Source organism: Carettochelys insculpta, chromosome 32, assembly GCF_033958435.1.
Source record: "Carettochelys insculpta isolate YL-2023 chromosome 32, ASM3395843v1, whole genome shotgun sequence".
NCBI lineage: Eukaryota > Metazoa > Chordata > Testudines > Carettochelyidae > Carettochelys > Carettochelys insculpta.
Window position 1 is genome coordinate 12,300,297 of NC_134168.1, and position 19,053 is coordinate 12,319,349.

The 19,053-nt window shown below is 54.1% G+C and overlaps 1 protein-coding gene across 1 annotated transcript; it reads right to left on the reverse strand.

Moving 5' to 3' along the window:
* Positions 1-241: 241 nt before the first annotated feature.
* Positions 242-7,769, reverse strand: LOC142004970 (olfactory receptor 10A4-like). The gene is made up of 2 exons (XM_074982643.1): positions 7,079-7,769; positions 242-255 (listed from the first exon to the last, which is right to left on the reverse strand). The coding sequence occupies exons 1-2, from the start codon at positions 7,767-7,769 to the stop codon at positions 242-244; spliced, it is 705 nt and encodes a 234-aa protein (XP_074838744.1).
* Between the last annotated feature and the right edge of the window lie 11,284 nt (positions 7,770-19,053).

The following is a 19,053-nucleotide window of genomic DNA, read 5'->3' on the forward strand; positions in this document are numbered from 1 at the left end:
AGGGACCACACTGCTGGTGAAGCAGATTTCCGATGCAGATAGGTTCACCAGGAAGAAATACATGGGGGTGTGGAGGGAGGGGCTCAGCTTTATCAGCAGGATAATGAGTAGGTTCCCCATCAGGGTGAGCAGGTAGATGACCAGAAGCAGCACAAACAGAAGGATTTGCAGCTCGTTAAGGTACGAGAACCCCACCAGGATGAACACATCGACGATGGTCTGGTTCCCTCCAAGGTCACCCTCAGAAGACGTCATCTGCAGGGGGATAAAGAGACCGGGGCTGAGGCAGATCAGAAATGTGACTGCAAATTAAAACATTTGTCCTGTTTTCCTTCCTGTTGGGACCCTTCTGACTAACACCTGCGGAAATGTCTCTGTAAATAACAGCAACTGACCCGGCCTTGCTCAGGGCTTTCAGTAGAGTCAGGGACATTTGGTTTGTGCACTCAAGGGGTTGTCTGTCTGGTTCTGTCTCCTTGAAGTCAGGTTTCTCTGGGCTCCTCCCTGTCACTAGGTTAAGATTTTCACTGTCTTCTCCTGTCCATATGAAGGTGAGTTTCCCAGAGTTCTTCATTTTCATCTGATGGAAGGGCCGCTTGTCTCTGTCTCTGTGTTTCCAGTCCATGTTGTGTTTGTTGCATTTCCAACAGCTCTTTATTGGGCCGTTCTGTGTGAATGGGATGGAGCTGGACGTGACGGGGGTCTAATTCCCTCAGTGAATGTGGCGCTGTGTAAGTTGTGTCACTTCCAGTGGGAAAGTGCATTTCCTGCTCTGACTCTCTGCTGTCTCGCTGGGCTGAAAGGCGTGGTGAGAAGGAATGGTGCGGTAGGTTGAGTCCATTGTTGTAGATGAGCCTGGCGCAGCCCAGGGGTGATAGTAACAGCTATGTCTTCTACGTACACTTGTATGGGCACCCCCAGCACTTGGGGGGCTCCCCATGGGCTGTGTAAGATATGTCAGGGGGGTGGAGGTGGGTTGCTGAAGGCTGGGGACGAGGGACTCTTGGGGCTTGGGACAGTGGAGCGGTAGAGATGGGTGGTGGAGGAGGAGGAGCAGAAGATGGAAGGATTGGGCGACCAGGGCAGGGGGCAGAGGGTGCTGCAGTGAGGGCAGGGGGCTGTGGGGGAGGCCTTATTGCATGTGGTGGTTAAGGGCAGGGGATGGGGGTGCAGAAGTCAGGGGGTTGGGGGGACACAGGGCAGGGGGTGGGAAGTGCTGGGTGGTTGTACACCAGGGAGATGATTACCGACAGGGAAGAGCCTGTGAGGGCAGGGAGGGGTCAGGGCAGAGGGTTTCGGGGGTGGGAGGGTCGGGGGTGAGGGCAGGAGCTGGAGGTGCAGATGTCACAGCAGGGTTTGCTGTGGGGGATCTCAGGGCAAAGGGGGAGGAGGATGGAGTAAGGGGAGGGGGCTCAGGACAGAGGGTTTGTGGGGGCGTTAGGGCAGGTGTTTGGGTTGGAGGGGTCCTTGCTGAGGTGTGATGGAGTATGTGCAGGGTCCAAGAGGGTCGGGGCAGCTCAGGGCAGGGGGTGGAGGGTGCCAGACGGAGGGTGCGGTGTGGGGGTCGGTGCAGAGTCTGGGGGTGAAAGTGTCACCGCAGCCAAGTTCCCAAATACGATTTCTCAAACGAGGGCACATTCTCCCCTCACTCGTTTGTTAATGATACGAATAATCACACCAGTGCCCGGATTCCCCTGCAGTGACACCTCACACCAGCAAACGGACATTGGGGAGCCGAAACACGCTGGAAACCTTTTTAAGATGGAGAAAATATTTAAAACACCCAGAGGATGTAGACGCTTAATGTCCGTGAAAATTTTGAAACTCTTGAGCAAAATCTTTTAGCAAAATCTTCCCATTATTAACGACGTATTGCTTTTGATTCAGTCTTTGGAAAAAAGACCTGAATTGAAGGGGTTTTTTATTTTTATTTTTTTGGATACTCTCCAGACACTCCCAGGCATTTTCTCCTGGTTTTAAGTTTGCTCATTCGAAAAATAAGAGGGGTGAGGAAAGAAAGGGGAGAAAAATGAATGAGAAGTTGAGAAAATAATTTTAATTTTTAAGATTAATTTTATTTCATTTTTTGGCTACTTGAAAATGTAAAGATTGAAAATTTTGACCCAGGATTCCATGAAAGAAATATTTTGCTCTTAACATTTCAGATCACTTTTATAAAAAAATGACTAAAGACAGATCTTGTCATCCACAATTTGTTGACAGAATTTCGTACTTGCACAGTCAATTGTTTCTGTAGAAAAATGTCAGCTCCAGAGAAGAGGGTGAAGTTGCTGTGAGAAACTCAGGAGAACGGTTTTGTGGGAAAGCCACTGACCTTGGGCTGCAGAGACCAAGATACAGTTTTTGTCCCACCAGAGACAACTTGGCTACGTCGACACTAGAATCACCTGTTGACAGCAGTTACTGCTGGAAGAGGTGTCCTGACAAAACTTCTACCCACAGATTGTGTCTGCACGTGAAAGCAGCTCGATCTTTCAATCCGATCTGTCAACAAACCGCCCCCCTCCCCCGCCCCCAGAGCATCTACAAGGCTTTTTAACACATTTTGTACATAGACGCTTCACAGGGTTTGTCAACGACACCCAACAAAACCCCAGTTTTGTCTACGCAACTGTAGTGTAGCTGGAGCCTTTTGTGCCCATAAACAATTCACCCCCCCTCCTGGTGTGTGCTCTTCCAAGGAGAATAATGAGGTAGATGACCAATTCCCCTCGATCCTCTCACTCCTGACCTCTCCAGGGCCCTTTAAGAACCACGGACTGCGACTCACTTTCCCTTTGTGAAACAGGGCGATGCTGCAGCTCCCTGCCTTGCTAGGAAGGCTCTGAGGGCCATTCCCCTGACGACCGTGAAGCACTCAGGTACAAGGGCGAGGAGGTGGATCTCCTTGGCACAAAGGCAGTGAAAGCGGACAGGACATTGCTCACCACTTTCCTGTTAACCTCAGAGGCTGCCGAACTCACTGCAGCTTCTCAGGAGTGGAGGCTGAAGCCACGCCCAAGGACTCAGCTGCAGACAGCTGGATGTAAAAGCCTGAGCACCTCTGGGCTGAGCTAAGCACCCACAGCTGTTGGGTCAGCTGCTGGAGGAGACCCCTAAAGCTCCATCCAGGTGCCAGCCTATGAGCAGCAGAGAGACACTCACAGGGATAGTACAGGATGCTCCTCAGCCCTTGTTGGACAGGTGGCTTTTGGACACTGGGGGCTGGCAGGTCCCAGCAGACAAAGGGTGTTCAGTGTCCGGCTCCCACTGAAATTCTGGGGCTTTGCAATTCCAGAGTAAAGCTACGAGACAGCTACAGACGGGTAACCTTCTCGACAAGCAAGCAGCCGCCCGGGCAATCTCACTCTGGTTTCATCTGCAGCCCCAGATACCTCCCATCGCTCTTTCTCGGTTTCATTCACACCACCACCTTGCCCCGGCATCTCTTAGCTGAGTCCTGCAGACCTGATGTGGGAGAGCCAGAGGCACAAAGACCTTGGACCATCCTGGGAGCAAAGCATCCGTGGTTTGTCCTTCCCCTATCTGCTGAGACTGCTCTGGGAACTCCAGGTAACATCTGGAGATCCCTTTGGAGGAGCACTCGCTCTGTGAGTGCCAGATGCTACCTCCCCGGCTAAGGCTGTTCTTTCCTGAGCAGTGCAGCCCTGAGCAGCTCTCATCTTAATGCTAATAACCAGTCCCCACCGTCGCACCGCACACTGTGCGAAGGAAAAGTCCGTACCTGCTGCGACTGGCCGTGGCTGTGAGCTCAGAGCCGGCTGCCTCCCAACCATCGAGGGCGTCCTGGGGCGTCCGAGCTGATCATTGCCGTCCTGGCCAGCAGACGAAGACAACCCAGTTCCAAAGAGGTGAGAGCCTCATAAATCTCCCCGTTAAGTGTTCACTAAGCCTGGTGCTGGGCGTGACGAGACGCTGAAATCCCCTGGAGCTTTTCGAGGAACGATCACAAAAGTTGTTGCTGTGGAGCTCTGGGGATTTGCCCACAAGAGGCGTCGTTAGTAACTTTAGGAACTTTCCTCAGGCTGACTTTGTGCCACGTGAAAAAACACTTCTTTGGGTTGTTGTAAATCTGATTCGTGCTGATGTCATTTGGTCACCGGCTAGTCCTTGTGCCATGGGAAGAAGTAAATAACTCTTCTGTATTCTGTTTCTCCATTGAGCTGAGGATTGTGATTTGCTTCGCCGACAGCAATTTCTCCTTTAGTCTTTGTTAGCCGGTGGCCAGGTAATGTGCGGTGAGGTACTCCCCTGGGTCCTAAGCAACCCAGTTTTTTACTGTTAGAGCAGGCAGCTCCTAGCACACTCACCCACCGCCAGGCTGTAGTAACCAAACGGTTAAAGTTCTTTTGTTGTGCCGGCTGTGTTGCAGTGACAAAAGGGTTAACAAAATGATTAGGCTCAGAGCTTAACTAGTTACAAGTTTATTAAGCTACAGTTATAAGCGTGCGGTTACAAAAGGCTATTGTTTACTTCTTATATGCTAGCAAAGTACAGGTGTTAACAAGTTACCTTACGATCCAATACAAAGATATCTGTTACCATCTAACACAATGATATCTTGGCACAATGACATCTAGTTACAGAGCTCTAATTCTTTAGCTGTGCACAAAAAAAAGTCAGAGACCTAGCATGGGTGTATCTTACCCTCTCTGCGTCTCTCGATACCAGCGTAGCCAAGCTGGATCGGTCACTCAATTCTGCGGAAAGAAGAATACGAGGTTGGGCGTCCCCAGTTGTGGACCTCGGGAGGCAATCACCTGACCCGACCAGCAGGAAGTTGGTTGAATGCACTCAAAATTAGAGTTCTGCTGGACTCATCTTTTATACCCCTTTTGGGTTACATATTCTCTTTCTTATCTATGGTGCCAGATCATACTGGTCTGTCTTTGTGACGCCAGTTTGTTACAAGGGCATTTCTACTTAGTTTGCACTTGTAAGACGAGATAAACAATTTAGGAGTACAGGACATTCTTTTGTGCGGGCGGGGCACGTCCCCTTCTGGGTGATTGTGTGTGTGCATCATATTGATCAATGCCAGCTGGGGTGATTTCTGAGGGTCCCCCCCCCTCATGTTGACAGTCTGGCCTGTTAGCCTTCTAGCTGTACTTTCTGCTTCTCAGGGTCACGATAAGCCAGCATATCTGGGCCTCAATGAGGGCAGCAAAGACTGTGCTGTCAGCAGCCGTTTCCGTGCCCTGTGTGCTCCTCAGTGGGGGGGGGGGGCAACGAGCAAGCTGGCTTGTAAGGGGGAGACTCTGTCTGGCTACAGTCTGGCCGGCTCCCCCACAGCTCATGTTCTCTGCCCCTTCCACCAGCCTTGTGCTCTTCTCCGCACCTGCTCCCCCTTCTCCACAGCCTTCTGCAAATGTGGGGCCAGCCCTGGGCACAAGCCCCACGGAGGCTGCTCAGCGCAGAGCGGGGGGAAGAAATTGCTGCTCCTGGCTGGCTCCCAACACCCGGCAGTGCCGCCCACAAGCAGGTTGGCGCTTCTGGCAACAGTCTCACCCTGTTGACTCCTCTGGAGCTTGTGCTCCGCTCTGAGCCCAGATCCCTTTCTGCAGGACTCCTCCCTCGACAGCCACTTCCCCGGCTGGGTGTGACACGGATTGGGCCTTCCTCAGGGGAGCACTTTGCACTTGGCCTTATTCAGCTTCACCCCATTGACCTCAGGCCGTTTCTCCAGTGTGCCCAGATCATTCTGAATTACGACCCTGTTCTCCCTCCCAGCTTGGTATCACCTACAGACGTAAGCAGCGCACTCTCCACGCCGAGATCCACATCGCCGAAGATACTGAACAGAGCCTGTCCCAAAACAGACCCCTGCAGAGCCCCCCTTCTTCTGCCCTTCCAGCAGGGCTGTGACCCATCAATAACGACTCTCTGAGAACGGCTGTACAGCCAGTTATGCACCCACCTTACAGCAGCCCCATCTCAGTTGCATTCGCCTTGTTTATTGATAAGAAGGACATGCTCGACCATATCAAATGCCTTCCTAAAATCTAGGTACATCACATCCACCCTTTCTCCATTGTTCACAGCCTTGTTATCCTGTCACAGAAAGCCGTCCGATTGGTTGGACATGACTTGCACTTCTCTAATCCATGCTCTGTTCCCCAGCCCCTTATTGTCTTTCAGATGTTTGCAGGTAAATTCCTGAATTACTTGCTCTGGTTTCTTTCTTGGCACAGTGTCATTTCCAGTGTTCTTGATATTGTTCCTCCCTCCTCACTGAGCAATGGGCCCACCCTGTGCTTGGCCGTCCTCTTGCTTCTCATACATTGCCGGTGGATCTGCTCGGACAGTCAACCCCTTTTTGCCTCCTTCTGAAGCACATGACCTCAGTGTCGGGACACCCTCACACCTCTCCCTGTCAGCATCCCACATGGCATCATCAGGAGCAAGGGGCAGGAAGGGAAAGATTTGCACAAAATCTGACCTGGGAAGGACGTGGCTGGCAGAGGTGTACCAGCTGTTCTGGTCTGGCTCTGGGCTGAAGAAGTGGGTCTGTCCCACAAAACCTCACCTAAGAAATTATTTTGTAAGTCTCTAAAGTGCTGCTTGACGGCTTTTCTGTTCCTTTGGGGATTTTGTCCCCCAGTGAATTATAAATCTGGGGAACCTGTTCTGCCTTTCATATTTAACATATATATATAAAATGAAAAGTCCTCTGGCACCTCTTAGTCTATTAGGTGCCACAGGACGTTCTGTTTAGGAAGGTACAGACTAAGATACAAAAACGTAGACATTTGAAATTTTGGGCTAATATTGCAACAAAAGTTTCTCTCCCATTTTCCCTAGAGGAAAAGAACAAAAATATTGAGAGTCGCTGTGAAAATTCAATAAAATGTTTATGAATTTCCCTTCACCAGGACCCCCACCACCCAATTTTGACTAACTTGACTTTTCGTTCTCTAGTTTCTCCAGTGGTGAGAAAAGCTGTTCTTCTGTACAGTTTTTCTCAAGGCTCCTTTCACCTCTTTGTTCCTCAGAGTGTAAATTATGGGGTTCAACACTGGTGAAACGACGATGTTCAATAGGGAAATGAATAGGTCACTCTCTGTAGTGGAGCCAGTGTTGGGCACCAGGTAGGTGATGAGGGCCGTTCCATAGAACACAGTCACCACAGTGAGGTGGGAGGAGCAGGTGGAGAAGGCTTTACGCCTTCCCTCCGCCGATGGCAGCTTGAGGATGGTGGAGATAATGCGGATGTAGGACAGGAGTATCAATAGGAAAGGGCACAGGTTGAACAGAACTGACACCATGGGACCTACAGCTTTAATCTGCGATGTGTCGGCACATGCTATTTTCAACACTGGTAGGATGTCGCAGAAGAAGTGGGGGATGCGGTTGGAGCCACAGAAGGGCAGGTTGAAGAGCCACGTGTTCAGAGGAACTTCCACCAAGAAGCTAATAGCCCATGCAGCCCCCGCGAGCAGAGCACACACCTGGTTGCTCATGATGGTTGTGTAGTGCAGGGGGTGACATATGGCCACGTAGCGGTCGTAGGCCATGGCTACGAGGAGGCAGCATTCCGTGAGGCCCATGATGGAGAAAACGTACCTCCCCGCTGCACAAGCTGCAATGGAGATGGTCTTTTCCTCCACCAGGAGGTGGGCCAGCAGCTGGGGGACCACACTGCTGGTGAAGCAGATTTCCGAGGCAGACAGGTTCACCAGGAAGAAATACATGGGGGTGTGGAGGGAGGAGTTCAGCTTTATCAGCAGGATAACGAGCAGGTTCCCCATCAGGGTGAGCAGGTAGATGACCAGAAGCACCACAAACAGAAGGATTTGCAGCTCATTAAGGTACAAGAACCCCACCAGGACAAACACATCGGAGATGGTCTGGTTCACTCCAGGGTCGCCCTCGGAATAGGTCATCTGTAGGGGGACAAAGAGACCAGGTCTGATGCACATCAGAAATGTGACTGCAAATTAAAACATTTGTCCTGGTTTCCTTCCTGTTGGGACCCTTCTGACTAACACCTGCGGAAATTTCTCTGTAAATAACAGCAACTGACCCGGCCTTGCTCAGGGCTTGAAGCAGAGTCAGGGACATTTGGTTCATGTGCTCGAGGGGTTGACTGTCTAGTTCTGTCTCTTTGAAGTCAGGTTTCTCTGGGCTCCTCACTGTCATTGGAACTAGCTCTTCATTATTCACTTCCGTCTGATGGAAGAGCCGCTTGTCTCTGTCTCTGGGTTTCCAGTCCGTGTTGTGTTTGTTGCATTTCCAACAGCTCTCGATGGGGCCGTTCTGTGTGAATGGGATGGAGCTGGACCTGACGGGGGTCTAATTCCCTCAGTGATTGTGGCGCTGTGTAAGTTGTGTCACTTCCAGTGGGAAAGTGCATTTCCTGCTCTGCGTCTCTGCTGTCTCGCTGGTCTGAAAGGCGTGGTGAGAAGGAATGGTGCGGTAGGTTGAGCCCGTTGCTGTGGATCACCCTGATGCAGCCTGGGAGTGAAGGTAATGGCTGCGTGTTTTAGGTACTCTTGTATGGCCATTCCTGGCCCTTGGGGGGCTCCCCATGGGCTGTGTAAGACATGTCAGTGGGGGTGGAGGCAGGGGTCTGAAGGCTGGAGGTGAAGGAGTGTTGGGGCATGGGAGGGTGGAGAGGAAGAGGTGGGTTGTGGAGGAGGATGGAGACGGGGAGCTGGGAGGGCTGGGGGACCAGGGCTGAGGGCAGAGGTGCTGCAGTGCGGGCAGGGAGCCACAGGGGAGTCCTAGTTGTGTGTGGTGGTTAAGGGCAGGAGATGGGGGTGCAGAAGTCAGGGAGTTGGGGGGACTCAGGGCCGGAGGTGGGATGTGCTGGGTGGTTGTACACCAGGGAGATGGTTATCGACAGGGAAGGGCCTGTGAGGGCAGGGATGGATCAGGCAGAGAGTTTGGGGGGTGGGAGGGTCGGGGATGAGGGCAGGAGCTGGAGGTGCAGATGTCACAGCAGGGTTTGCTGTGGGGGTCTCAGGGCAAAGGTGGAGGGGGATGGAGTGAGGGGAGGGGGCTCAGGACAGAGGGTTGGGGGGGCGTTAGGGCAGGTGTTTGGGTGGGGGGGTCCTTGCCGGGGTGTGATGGAGTATGTGCAGGGTCCAGGAGGGTTGGGGAAGCTCAGGGCAGTGGGTGGAGGGTGCCAGATGAAGGGCGCGGTGTGGGGGTCAGTGCAGAGTCTGCGGGTGAAAGTGTCACCGCAGCCGAGTTCCCAAATACGATTTATCAAACGAGGGCACATTCTCCTCTCACTCGTATGTTAATGATACAAATAATCACACCAGTGCCCGGATTCCCCTGCAGTGACACCTCACACCAGCAAACGGACACTGCGGAGCCGAAACACACTGGAAACCATTTTCCGATGGAGAAGCCCCCTGGAATCTGAAAGCAGTGGGGGACTTTGGCCTTTTTGCCCTGCACAGCGTTATTCTTCCTTCAGTGTTAGTGAACGACCCAAATCATTCCTGCCTCCCTCACAGCCAGTTCTGCAATACATTGGTTTGTGTCAACATGAGAGACGAGACCCAGGTCCAGCTCCTTACATGGTGTCAATTGTAACAACGCCAGGGGTGCAAAAGGAGCTGTACTGAGGACAAGGAGCAATGGGTTTGAACTGAAGCAAGGGAGGTTTAGGTTGGACATTGGGAAAAATTACCCAGCTGTCAGGGTGGTTAAACGCTGGAGTAAATTGCCAAGAGGGGCTGTGGAATCTCCATCCCTGGGGATGTTTAAGAGCAGGTTAGACAGATATCTATCAGGGACGGTCTGTGCAGTGCAGGGGACTGGACGCAACGACCTCTCAAGGTCCCTCCCAGTTCTGATGGTCTATAATCCTGGGAGTCTCTGAGTTACACCAGTTCTGAAGCTTTCTCCTATGATGGCAACACAAGCAATTTTACAAGAAAGATCCTACGATGCAGGAGACATTTCCTACACATTTTACTTAAGGCTCATTAGTTGAAAAGGAACTTCATAATCGCAGGTGTGACCGTGAAATGACAGAGTTGAATTAAAAACGAGACACAGCAAGTGGATTTTGCCTGCCCTTAACTTCCTCAGTATGGGGCTCTCACAGGACTGCAGCAAATAATAGTGAGCTCATAAGTGGGAACCAGAGTGACAGAAGAGACACACTGAGTGGGAACGCCCAGAACTGGAGACTGTGTTCTTCTGACTCTCAATGACACACGCTCTCCAAGAGAACAAAGAGAGAACATGAAATCACAGGAGCAAAGGAAAGGGTGGGGCTGAGCTACGCCCAGTGCACATCACAGAACCTTTTCAAACAGCTGTGAATGATATTTTCTAAACATACAGAAGCGGTGAGAATTCTTGTGTCTCTCTAAAGAGCTCCTTTGGGGAACCTTCACTGACATTACGAAGGACTTTCCTCAGCACGACCATGGCACTAAATGCAGAGCTGGCTGAGAAATGGAATTTGCATCCTGTGGGAAATGCCAGTGTGTGTTTTCACACTGAATCAATATGAAAAGTTGAAGCAGCAAAAACCCAAATTACAGTTCACAAGAGTCCATATGAACTCAAACGTCCAACACAAAATGTTTTCTCAGTGTTTATGTATGGAAAACATCCACATAGATTACTTCTTTTTCCAGAATGGATTTTGGTTTATGTTTTTATGTCTTGGCTGCCATTTGGACGGAATTATTTCATTATTTGGGCTTATTTAGTTTACAGAAGGGAATAGTGAGGGGGGATTTGATAGCAGCCTTCAACTTCCTGAAGAGGGGCTCTAAAGAGGGTGGAGAGAGGCTGTTCTCAGTAGTGACAGATGGTAGAACAAGGAGTCTAGGTTGAATATTAGGAATCAGGGTGGGGAAGCCCAGAAATGCATTTCCTAGAGCGTCGATGGAACCTCCATATCAAGAAGTTCTTTAGTCCCAGCTTGACAAAGTCCTGGCTGGGATGATTTAGTTGTGGTGATCCTACTTTTGGCAGGGGGCTGGACTCAATGACTTCCTGGGTTCTCTTCCAGCCCTGGCATTCTACGATTTACTCACCACTGAGAATAAGGCCCGGAAGATTCCTGTCATTGAAAGCTCAGTGGTAATTTCAGTGCTCTTCAGCTCACCTAGACAGTCCCTTTAGAAACAGGAGACCATGCAATAAATTAACAAAGCACACATTGGCTACGTCTACACGTGCAGCCAACATCGAAATAGCTTATTTCGATGTAGCAACATCGAAATAGGCTATTTCGATGAATAACGTCTACATGTCCTCCAGGGCTGACAACGTCGATGTTCAACTTCGACGTTGCGCGGCAGCACATCGAAATAGGCGCTGCGAGGGTACGTCTGCACGCCAAAGTAGCACACATCGAAATAAGGGTGCCAGGCACAGCTGCAGACAGGGTGACAGGGCAGACTCAACAGCAAGCCGCTCCCTTAAAGGGCCCCTCCCAGACACAGTTGCACTAAACAACACAAGATACACAGAGCTGACAACTGGTTGCAGACCCTGTGCCTGCAGCATAGATCCCCAGCTGCCGCAGAAGCAGCCAGAAGCCGTGGGCTAAGGGCTGCTGCCCACGGTGACCATAGAGCCCCGCAGGGGCTGGAGAGAGAGCATCTCTCAACCCCCCAGCTGATGGCCGCCATGGAGGACCCAGCAATTTCGACGTTGTGGGACGCGCAACGACTACACGGTCCCTACTTCGACGTTGAACGTCGAAGTAGGGCGCTATTCCGATCCCCTCATGAGGTTAGCGACTTTGACGTCTCGCCGCCTAACGTCAAAGTTAACTTCGAAATAGCGCCCGACGCGTGTAGCCGCGACGGGCGCTATTTCGAAGTTGGTGCCACTACTTCGAAGTAGCATGCACGTGTAGACACAGCTATTGTGTAACGAAAGGGCTCAGATAAATTTAGCTGAGAGAGACCACCTCTAAATTATTGGGCTTCACCTGTGGAGCGTGTGCCGTGGTCATATTCAGGAGTGGATATTCTCATGAGAAGAGATCAGATGGAGCCCACTCAAACGACTGTTCTCAAATTCATAACCAGCACACACCTTACGAAACAAAACAAAAAAGCAGCACAGTAGCACTTTAAAGACTAACAAAATAATTTATTAGCGCTACCGGACTGCTTTTTTGTTCTGATGGGATTTAGACTAACACGGCCGTCTCTCTGTTACTGTTCAACTTACGAAACAACAGTTACACTCAGAGTCAGTGGGTAATAACGGTGGTGAGGAGGAGGAGGAGGAGGAAGTCTGGGGAGCAGAGTGGAGAAAAGACGAGACCTGTGAGAAGAAGAAACACCAACAGCACAACAACAAAAAGAATGAGGCGTTGGGGGGAGGAGGTGTGGGGCTCATCTGTCACTCTGCTGGGCTGTGGAATGAGGGGAGCAGAACTTCACCTAGTGCCAGTGACCCCCACGCCCTGAAATCCAGCGCTTGGCCTCACCCAAGAGAGCTACATTAGGTAAATTCTGAAGGAAAGGTTCAGACAGACAGACAGACAGACACTCAGGTTCTCCACACACATAAGGAAAATTCAGATGAAGGAACCAGTGAGGTGATTTGGCTCCCGTTGCAGAGTGGGGCACAACACCGAGGGCTGCAGTGGGAGGATGGCTGGGGGCTGAATGCTCCTTTTCCCTACCTTGTGCAGGATGGGCAGGTCCATCTCCCAGCTGCTGCTGGTGCTGGACGTGCTGAAGGAAACAGGTGTGTTTATTACATTCACTGGCTTCTGGGACCAAGTCCCTCAGGCCAAATTTCTTGCCGTATTCCCCAGAGGAAAACAACACTGCCTCAGGCTGCAACAAACAAAAGTCACTCAGAGAATCGGTTCATACGAAGTTGCATCATCGTCATCCTCATCTTCACCTGTATTTTCTGAATTAAAATCATTCTGAGATTCGCTCTCCTGGTAAATTATTTGACCTGTTTTGCCTACAAGGAGGACTCATTTGTCCCAGGAAGACACGCCAGAGTCGCAGCAGGGACAACCCCCAGGGCTCATGGCTGCAGTTCCCTGATGCTCAGACTCTTGTCTCAGAGCCGTGCTGAGAGCCCAGGAGCTCTGACTCCCACTCCCACCTGCTCTAACCATTACACCCCACTGCTCTGCCAGAGATGAGAGCAGAACCCAGGAGTCCTCACTGCCAGACCCACTGCCCACATCACAGGGCCAGATTCCCACTGACCACAGGGGTTGCCAGGGCCACCCCTGCTAGGGCCCTGGCCTTGGACAGGGTGGAGCGATGAAGGCCCACGTCCCCCCTGTCACCACACGCTGGGGAGGGAGGGAACCGGTGGCTTTAAGCCCCACTGTGCGCCCCTGAATCTGGGGAGAGTGACTGAGGCAGAGATTGTCCAAGTGACCTAGGTGGTTTGGGCACCTGTTATTAACAGGAAATGGAAGCGGGTGCTCAAATCCCCGAGACAGCTCTGAGCTGGCACCTGAGATGTGTGTGGAGCTGCTGCCGCTCTCGGGGCCGGGTGGGGATCTGGGCTCAGATTCTCCTGACTCCTGCGGCTCCATCCTGCGAGCTGGGCGGAAGGACTCAGACGGGGCAGCGAGTGGTCCGGTGGCACCTGAGAGACTGACAGCGACGAACTCAGTGGGCAGAACCTGTTTCCCAGCTGAGACGAGCCCCACGGGGGTTTTGCTTCAAAAGCTGCTCATGTGAGTGTGTGCGCAGGGCTGATTTCCTAGGGGCGGGGGCAGCGCTCACGTCCCACACTGCCCCCCACACCGGAACTCACGCCTCAAACCACCCCCCGCCCCATGATTTCTTTGGGGCAGGGGAAGCACTCACGCCCCAACTGTTCCCCGCCAGAACTTACGCCACACACCGCCCCCACCCCCCCGATGGAACTCACGCCCCAAACCACCCCCCCACCTCCGACCGGAACTCATGGCCCAAACCGCACCCCCCGCACCTGTGTGGTTTCATCCCCCCATCCCTGCAGCTCCTGGAGCCGTTGGTGCAGCCGGGGTGGTTGGTTGGTGCAGCCGTTGGTGCAGGCGGGGGAGGAAGGGCCACACCCGGCTCTGGGCTGGGGCCAGATACGTGGGGTAGGGGAGGGATCGTGGGTGTGGCTCCACGCAGCCCCGCCCCCTCTAGGCCCCACCCCCACGGCCGTGCTGGGAGCACAGGGGTGTGTGTGTGTGAGTGTGTGTGTCTGTGTGTAAGTATGTATGTGTGTTTTTCCCTGCATGTGCATGTGCCGAAGTGGCTCATTCGCATCCCCCTGCCGAAATGCAGGGCCGAGCGCAGCCACGGCGAAAGGGAATCATCTGGGGGACGTTCTCTGGCCAGTGCTCTGTACGGGATCCAGCCCCACCGTGGAAATTGTCCTTTCTGGCCTTGGGAGCTGCGAACGCTCCTGTAACACACCCCAGAGAGACGTGTTATCTCCCCGCAAAGCGTCCTCGTCCGCAGCTCAGCTTGCTGGGGTGGGTTCAGGCACCGCCAGCTGAGATTCTCCAGACGGGATCACCTCACAGCCCCGTCTTGTCCTCAGACTGTAGGAGTCCAGGCAAAGATCACGCAGGAGAGAGCAACCCCCTGTCCTTGCCCTCTGGCAATGCACTGTTTCACCAGCCATTCACTTGGAGTGGGATTTCCAAGTGCGACGCCGAATGACGTCTCAATGCCCCTTCAGCTTCTCATTCCACAGGGTTTGTTGGAAAATCTCAGCTGGAAAGAACCACGAATGTCTCTCCACAGAAGAGGACAGATATTAATGAATACGCTGGAGTGTTTAACTAGCACGGCCTTTGGTGGTGTTCGTTAGCTGACGAGTCACTCTATGCACAGAAATTCCCCCAGCTACTCTACATATGTTCATTCCTACTCAGTGGAAACTTATTGGGTGTTAAACGGAGGAACGATGAGGAACAGGTCGGACTCCACTGGAAGTCGAGAATTCTCCACCCATTGACCTCACACAGGTCTTAGGCCTGGAGCCGTAGTCAGGGTATTTCTCACTGTGCAGTGGGAAAGGTGCCAAAGCCACCAAATTGCCATTCATCCTTTGTCAGCACTGAGACAGCAGCAAAAGCCCCTGGATCCATCTCAGTAAAGCCCAGGGGAACGTTCCCAGCCCTTGAGCAAACCCGTCTGCAGTAACTGGGTAATCTGGGATTTCCACACACAACAAACTATTTCAGTGGACTAAACTTTGCCATCCCTCATGTATCCCATGGGGGGTGGATGGGTTTAATGAGGCCCTCTGGGAATTAATTAACAGCAACATTAATTGTGTCATGTCCCCTGAAAACAGAGCAAGTTGCAGTGAGTTTTCATTGGGACACAACACAATTAATGTTGCTGTTAATTAATTCCCAGAGGGCCTCATTAAAACCATCCACCCCCATGGGATACATGGGACAAACTCCCTGGTTTAACTCCCCTCTTTGCAGGGCGGTGACACCATGGCTGGGCCTGACCCAACATGTTCCAAAACATCTGGTGTCTGACTCTCCGTTGCTTTTCTGTAGTTCCATGTGGATGTGCTCAGGTACCTCTGGTCGTTCCAGGGACGGGGATGTGCATTGAATCACGTGGGAAAGGATTTTTGTGGAGCAACCCACTCACCTCACCTAACGTCCTGCTACAACGCCCTGGTTGCACAGGAGAACAAAGGAGGCCGAAGCTGCTAAAGTTTATCCCCATCACTCATTAAACCTCCTCCACTGACTTCCCTTCCTCTGAAATAAAGAAAAGCCAAACCACCTTGCCCCTTGTCTAACTCCCCCTCCTTCTCTTCCCTGCTGTGTTGAGTGCTGGACGAGGCCGCACCCCCAGAATCTCAGCAGCGGGAGGGAAGCAAAGGCCTTTTCTCCCTGCTCCTCTCCCCCCAGGGTGGGTCCAGATTTCTGGGGGCTCCAAGTGGCTGTTCACGTCCTACCCGAACGCGACACCCTAAAGCTCCTGCTCTCCGTCTTCCACACAGTCTGGGCTCCCCGGTCGATCTCATCACCTACAGCCTGAGAATCCAGGCTGAGAGCTGCCCCCCGAGCGCCCCCACCCACCCGCTCTGCCCCGAGGCCGGGCTGCCCGCGCTGCACAGACGCAGGGGGTACAGCTGAGGTCTCTGGCAGCAGCTTCCTTTGGGCCAAGAGCTGCTTTGTGATTCGTATATTTAACTCAAGGGACGAAACATTTTCTGCACAGACCCATCACACTTGTGCAGGGCTCACAGGCTTGGCAGATCCCCACCCCCTTTCTCGTCTGGCACCTGCTGGTTAGACCCCTGGGGGGTGGGGGGGCGGTGGATCACGCAGCATCCTTATCCCCCACCTGAAGAGTCCAGGCTGCAGTGGGGCCAGACCCCACACCAGTGAGGTGAGCCGGGGGCAGGCCCATCCCCAGGGGGCAGCAGAACTGAGGCCATCCCAGGTCCCCCAGCCCAGCTCCGAGGGAGAGCGGTTGGCCCCAGCCGCGTGGTGCTCCAGGGGGCAGCCAGCCCCAGCGTCAGGAGGAGGGCTGGAGCGCAAGGCAGGGAGGGGCTGCCATGGGGCCAGCCCCAGCCGTCACAGCCCTCCCCAGAGGTGGGGCTGGCTGGAGTGGCAACCTCTCCCCACTCAGGAGTTCTGGGGAGCTCATGGCTGCGCCCCAGCCCTGCCCCCGTGGCCCCGACCCCAGAGGTGATGGCATTGCTGCCCCTCCCCCCTTTCCCTGGGTCCAGGCTCAGGCCATTACCCAGCCCCTATGGCTCCCCCTCCCCCAGATCTGTGGGCAGCTCCCCTGGAGCCTTTGGTTCACCTCTGGGCTGGGCCCATGGGCCACCCACCCTGGGCCTGTGGCCTGAGTTAGCTCACCCAGCATCACCTCACCCCCTGGGGCTGGGACTGCAGCTGGCCATCGCGCCTCTTCCTGGCTCACCCCTCAGCCATGCCCAGCACCACGGCCCAAGCCCGGCCCTCACAATCCCCTGCCCCGACTACAGAGCCAGGGCCACCCCCTCAACCCAGAGCTGAAGCTGTTCACCCCGGAGCTGGGACAGTCCCACGGCTCACATTGGGGTGGGGCCCATCCATTGGCTTGGTCCTGCCCCCATATTGCCCCCCTCTCCCACCAGAGTTGGGGCCAGGGCCAGAAAAGGCTCCCCATGGCTTACCCTTGGCCCTGGGCAGAGCACCACAGCCCAGCCCTGACCCCATGTTCTCCCCATCTGGACCTCTGGCTGGAGCCGGGCATCCAAAACCTGGGGCTGAGGTTCCCCACCCCTGCACTTCAACCTGGGGACCGGCCCACCCCTCCCACCAACAAGCCCACCCTACCCACAAACTGTGAACAGGCTCCTCCCTTCCAAGAGGTCAGGGTGGAGCTGCAGACGACAGCCTGGCCCAGCCCTTCTCCCCAGGAACTGCAGCACTGACCCCATTCCAAGGACATTCCAGGTCCCAGCGGCACAGCCCTGACCCCACCCCACATGGACCAGCTCACCCTCCTCCCCCTGATCTCCAGGGATGCCAGTTCCATCCTATTCCAGCACCCACTGCAGTCTGGCAGCCCAAGAGTGCGTCCCCCTGCGCACCCTCCTGCCGCTGGAGACACTGAGGCCCCACATCTGAGGCAATCTGACCCGTTGGAGCTGGTGCAGTTTCCATGACCCCCTTGTAAATAAAGACACGGCTCCTTGTCACAAAACATCTGTTTATTGAGTGGTGGGGGCAGCAGGGCAGGGGCATGGTGAGGAGCGGTGTAGCTGAACCCCCAGTGGGGAGGCCCAGCGGAGTGTGTCACTGCTCGCACAGGGTGAAGCTCCCCCTCAGGGCTTCCGGGATGTGCGTGACCCCTTGATGGACCTCACAGATGGCCGCCGTGCACAGCTGCCCACAGATCCTGGCCAGCTGCTAAGCCCGGGCCTCCCACACAGGCCAGGAGGCCTCAACCTTCCCTCCAGTCACACAAGTCCTGCAGCACACAGCATGCAGCCACCACCTGTGGGAGGCAGCACTCCCTGAGGTGCAGGTGTTTGAGGAGACGTGGGAAACATCCCTTCAGGTGGCCGAAGGCTCCTCGACAGCCGTATGGGCTCTGACCAGCCTGGTATTGAACTTCTGCAGTGAGGGGTCAAGGTGGTCTGTATTGGGCTTCATGAGCCTTGGCAGCAGAGGTGGGTCATGTTCGCACACCAGGCAGATGGACGTGTCTATATCCCTGACCCTGATGGAGCCAGCAGGGAAGAAGATCCCACCATGCAGCTTCTGGAACAGGCTGGAGCTCCTGAAGATGTGGCATCACGTGCCTTCCCCAACCACCTGAAATTTAGGTGGTCAGTGGTCAGTGGTCATGGCCTGCAGGGCTCCCTCCCCAGAAGTATCTTTTGCACCTGGTGTAGCTGAACGCTTGGTGGTCTGGGGCATGGATGGGGACGTGTGTCTGTCAGTACAACCCCCACACAGCTGGGGAAGCCCAGAACACCACATCCCCCACTGATGGCGTCCACATCTGCCAAGGCGGCTGACTCTGTGCAGCAGGTTGCTGTTTATGGCCCTGACCACCTGCAGGTGGAGGGATGAGGCAGGACTCACCAGGGTACCAGGGCACCTGCCAGTCCCCTGACATTCACCCCCTCCCCCTTCAATAGGTCAGCCCCCCACACTCACCCCCAGGTCTTGCTGGGCTTAGCAGGGGCAAGATGGAGGGAGCCCCACCCCGCAGCAGGGGCTGGTATCACCACCCCCAGTTCTGCAGGGACGCCCATCCCATATCTGCCCTGTTGTGTGCTGGTGGCCTGGGAGCACCCTACCCACATGAGCTGTACCCCAACGGTCAACTTCCCCACACCAAACTGGCTCTCCATGCACCGGTAGCTGTCTGCCATGGTGAGCTTCCCAGGGCGATGGCGACGCACTTCTGGATGGGGATGGCGACCTCAGGGGTGTGTCCCATCGCTATAGGGAGGAGTGAGCCATTTGCAGAGCTTGGGGAAGGAGGCTTTCATCCTCTGGTTCACCTCTGGGCTGGGCCCATGGCCCACCCACCCTGGGCCTGTGGCCTGAGTTAGCCCACCCAGCATCACCTCACCCCCCTGGAGCTGGGACTGCAGCTG

What these genes read in the sequence shown, in the direction of transcription:
- LOC142004970 (XM_074982643.1), bottom strand. Translation starts at nt 7,769, where the DNA reads ATGGGGAACCTGCTCGTTATCCTGCTGATAAAGCTGAACTCCTCCCTC.